Here is a 3,210-nt window from a genome sequence, read left to right on the forward strand (position 1 = left end):
TACTGGTCACTGGGCTGGTGAGATGGGGCTGACGTGTGGTGTTGACAACACTGGTGGTGGTGGTGGTGGTGGTGGTGGTGGTGGTGGGGGTGAGAGACAGAGACCTTCGGGTCGCTGGTGTGGTCGCGCGACGAGACGTGGGTGGCCTACCTCGCCGAGCCCAAGCGCGAGGAGAAGGACTCCCCCTCCTTTTGGGACGTCACCCCCAAGGCCGACAACGGCGATGCCAAGGACGACAAGGCGGCCCCCAACGCCATCCTCCTCATCAAGGCGTCGGATCTGAACGCGTGCTGTCGTTGGCGTAGCACCCGCAAGCCCAACCGACGTTCTCGCCACGGAGACCCCCTCAACGAATGTTATGGACCCCCTTGCTGCAATGCCGAACGATGCCGCAACCCATGTTCCCAATTGATCAATGCCTTAAATGTACTTGATTTTGACACACAACCACCATGTCAACAAGAGGGCAACGAACGCAAACGCAAGACGCGCCCAGAGAATCCGAGCATCGCATCCGCGATCCATCGTTACGGTGACAAAGGTCGTGCTCTCTCTGTTTCCATTTTCTCGGTGGCATCCTTGAGCGCCTCAATGTCACCCCCGCGCTGTGCCACACGTTCGACGGCCCTGCGCGCAGAGTCCTCAGCCAGCCGCAGCTTGTTCACGATGGTGCCATAGTTGGTTTGCATGATGTGTCGGCGTTTGGTTGCAATGACGGTGCTGCATTTATTGGTTTTCCAGCGCGTCCACAGCGTCCATGACACAGGCAATCCTCGACGTCGCCGAAAGGATCCCAAGACCACGATTCGAGGGCAGGTTTCGCACGTGAATCGCGATCTTGGCGTCCAGATCGTAGCCCGTGCGCGAACCGCGGAGGCGCCATCCGCCGCATTGCTGTGAGAGCGCTCGCTGCAGGATCGGACGCACGCGCGCACACTCGGTGATCTTGAGAAGCTCGCGTGTGTGATAGTCGTCCAAGTTGGGAGACGAACCGAGCTTGCACTCCCTCCACACCCTGCTTGCGAAGAAGGCGAAACGTTGTTGTTCGTCCATGCCTTCTTTACTCGTAATTGTAAACAAGAACGCCGGTCAAAACGGCGGAGCCGTGTGCCAATCTTCCTCGGCGATCGCGTTGCGGTTGTTGACGTTCGCCTCAATCCCGCCAAGGATCGTTGGGCTGTCGTCCGGCAGTTCGATCCCGTCGGTCCGTGGCACCGTGTCGCTTTGGCGTTTGGCGCATCCCTTTGCCGGTATTTGTGCCGAACTTTTCGCAGACATGCCGTCCACATAAATAGGGACGGGGCCGCACACTCCCATTCACTCATACACCGCCAACCAAACATGTGGAAGAACGTCACCGTCAGCTACGACTACCAGGGCCAACAGGTCACCGAGGAACTCTACCTAACGATCGACCTGGACGGCAACCAGATCGTCATATTGCCCACCGCTGGCGTCCTGCTTGCATCCCAGCCGTGCCAGAGCTGCGACCACGCAAGACTGCGCAGTGACGCCATCGCCGAGTTCCTGAGCCATGGCAGGAGAGTTGCTGCTTGACTTTGTTGATTTACCATAAACGCAAACCCGATCCAATCCTCTCGATCCTTTCCTTGTGTACCCGGCGTCGGGTATTTGCCACAAGTACCGATCGCCGATGCCCTTCTTCCACGCGTCTCTCGTTGCCGCAAAGTCCAGGTAGTGGTGCCGGCCCCCGATGCAAGGCTTGGACATTGTGTGGGGCAATGATTTTGTCTCGCGTTTATTTATATTTCAGAGCGCCGTCCTTGCTCAATCCTACGATGAAGCGGCGAAGATCGCGCGGCGCGATCCGTTCGCGAGTCAGCCACTTGAACACGCCGGCACTGTTTATCTTGGCCGCGATCCTGGCGATCCGATCCGACCATTCGAATCCGTTGGCGAGTATTTACCGGAGGATCGCGACTCCCTCGTTCAGGATGGCGGCGCGACGACGTCCCGAAATCGGTGGCACACCCCGGCGATCGGAGGCCAACATCCACCGTCGCCGATCGCCATCCGCAGCACGCAGTCGATCAACTCGTTCGGCACCTTGTCGAAAGGGCTGTCATCCGTGCCCGTTTGTGTAAAAGAAGAGTGACTGAATCAAGCACGACACCATCTCACAACATTGCTTCCACATCCGATCAATCATGTCGTCCATGTCGTGATGCGCAGGCAGTTTATTTTTGTTGGCAAGCAAAGGCGATGGCCTGTGCATGCATCGCGTCCGACAGCTCGGCTTGGGCCTCCTTCAGGATCCGATCGGCCAGATCCTGAATGAGAGACACGATTTCGTCGACCAAGGGTCGCGCCGTGTGGAAGCGGTCGGACTTGATTAAAAAGCCGAACAACGTTTCGTCCTTCTTTCTATCCTGGAACCTGTCGGCTTGTGTTTGCATGGCCCTCAGTCGCTTCGCCAGTTGGCCAGCACTCGATGCCTCACCGTTGACGATGGCGTCGTAATCCGAGGCGATGATCCGAAATCGCAAAACCGAATTGACGCATCGCAGCCTACTCACGAGCACATTCGGTGCCGTAATCGGGGGAGCGCCATCCTGCCCAAACGCCGTTCTTGAAGAACGCAGAACGTCCCTCACCAGTTCATCACACTTGAACCTTTATATTTGATGGCCCAAGCGGCCGTGCATTTTAACAATCGGCGACGGCGCAAGTTACTCAATCGCTGCGAATTTTGGGCTTCCCCTGTCGGATCGCCTTGATTCCATGGTGGTACGCGGTGAGGATGTATCCAGATGATTGTACGTGGTCGATGATGGGTGCGAGATCGTGCTCCATGGCATGCATGATGATGTCATCGCATGTGATGCTATCATTGTTGGCCGACGCGCTGTCGTACAGTTGCACGAGTTGTTGGTTGGACATGCGTTGCAGCTCCATATCCTTGACACAAACAAAACTAACGCTTTGCCTTTCTTTCATTTATTTATTGATTTAATAATCATCTTGGGCGGATCAACGGTGCGAGCCAGCCGCCTGTATCACCGATAGGCAAGGATCTCGATTCTTCCGTTCCTGCCTCCATACTCGCCTCCTCCAGTAAGGGTGGCATGCACCTTGCGCTCCGAGGTAATAGGCAGCCAGAAGCACTGCGAGTGGCTAGAGTCCGGACCTGTATGGGCCTTGAAGAAGTGCCGGCCTCCACCATGCAGCTCCCGAGTCTCCACCACGAGA

The 3,210-nt window shown here is 56.9% G+C and overlaps 4 protein-coding genes across 4 annotated transcripts in view; 2 read left to right on the forward strand and 2 right to left on the reverse strand.

The window, feature by feature from the left end:
* ACA1_044130 (uncharacterized protein) overlaps positions 1–412 on the forward strand; it is a gene marked incomplete at both ends in the record, with an annotated part of 1,220 nt that extends 808 nt beyond the window's left edge. The window contains 2 exons of the mRNA XM_004352594.1: positions 97–287; positions 316–412. Coding sequence (XP_004352646.1) covers positions 97–287; positions 316–412 — 288 coding nt within the window. The remainder of the gene's footprint in view (positions 1–96; positions 288–315) is intronic.
* Positions 413–726: 314 nt separating this feature from the next.
* Positions 727–1,053, reverse strand: ACA1_044240 (uncharacterized protein; the record flags this gene model as incomplete). The annotated part of the gene is made up of 2 exons (XM_004352595.1): positions 727–894; positions 928–1,053. The coding sequence occupies 2 exons, from the start codon at positions 1,051–1,053 to the stop codon at positions 727–729; spliced, it is 294 nt and encodes a 97-aa protein (XP_004352647.1).
* Positions 1,054–1,341: 288 nt separating this feature from the next.
* ACA1_044250 (uncharacterized protein) lies at positions 1,342–1,557 on the forward strand (the record flags this gene model as incomplete). Its single annotated transcript, XM_004352596.1, has 1 exon — positions 1,342–1,557. The coding sequence occupies one exon, from the start codon at positions 1,342–1,344 to the stop codon at positions 1,555–1,557; it is 216 nt and encodes a 71-aa protein (XP_004352648.1).
* A 1,137-nt stretch (positions 1,558–2,694) lies between these two features.
* ACA1_044260 (uncharacterized protein) lies at positions 2,695–2,916 on the reverse strand (the record flags this gene model as incomplete). The annotated part of the gene is made up of 1 exon (XM_004352597.1): positions 2,695–2,916. One exon carries the CDS (start codon positions 2,914–2,916, stop codon positions 2,695–2,697), a length of 222 nt encoding a protein of 73 aa, XP_004352649.1.
* Positions 2,917–3,210: the final 294 nt, after the last annotated feature.

The sequence above is a fragment of the Acanthamoeba castellanii genome (genome assembly GCF_000313135.1).
Source record: "Acanthamoeba castellanii str. Neff unplaced genomic scaffold scf7180000084574, whole genome shotgun sequence".
NCBI classification, from domain to species: domain Eukaryota; phylum Discosea; order Longamoebia; family Acanthamoebidae; genus Acanthamoeba; species Acanthamoeba castellanii.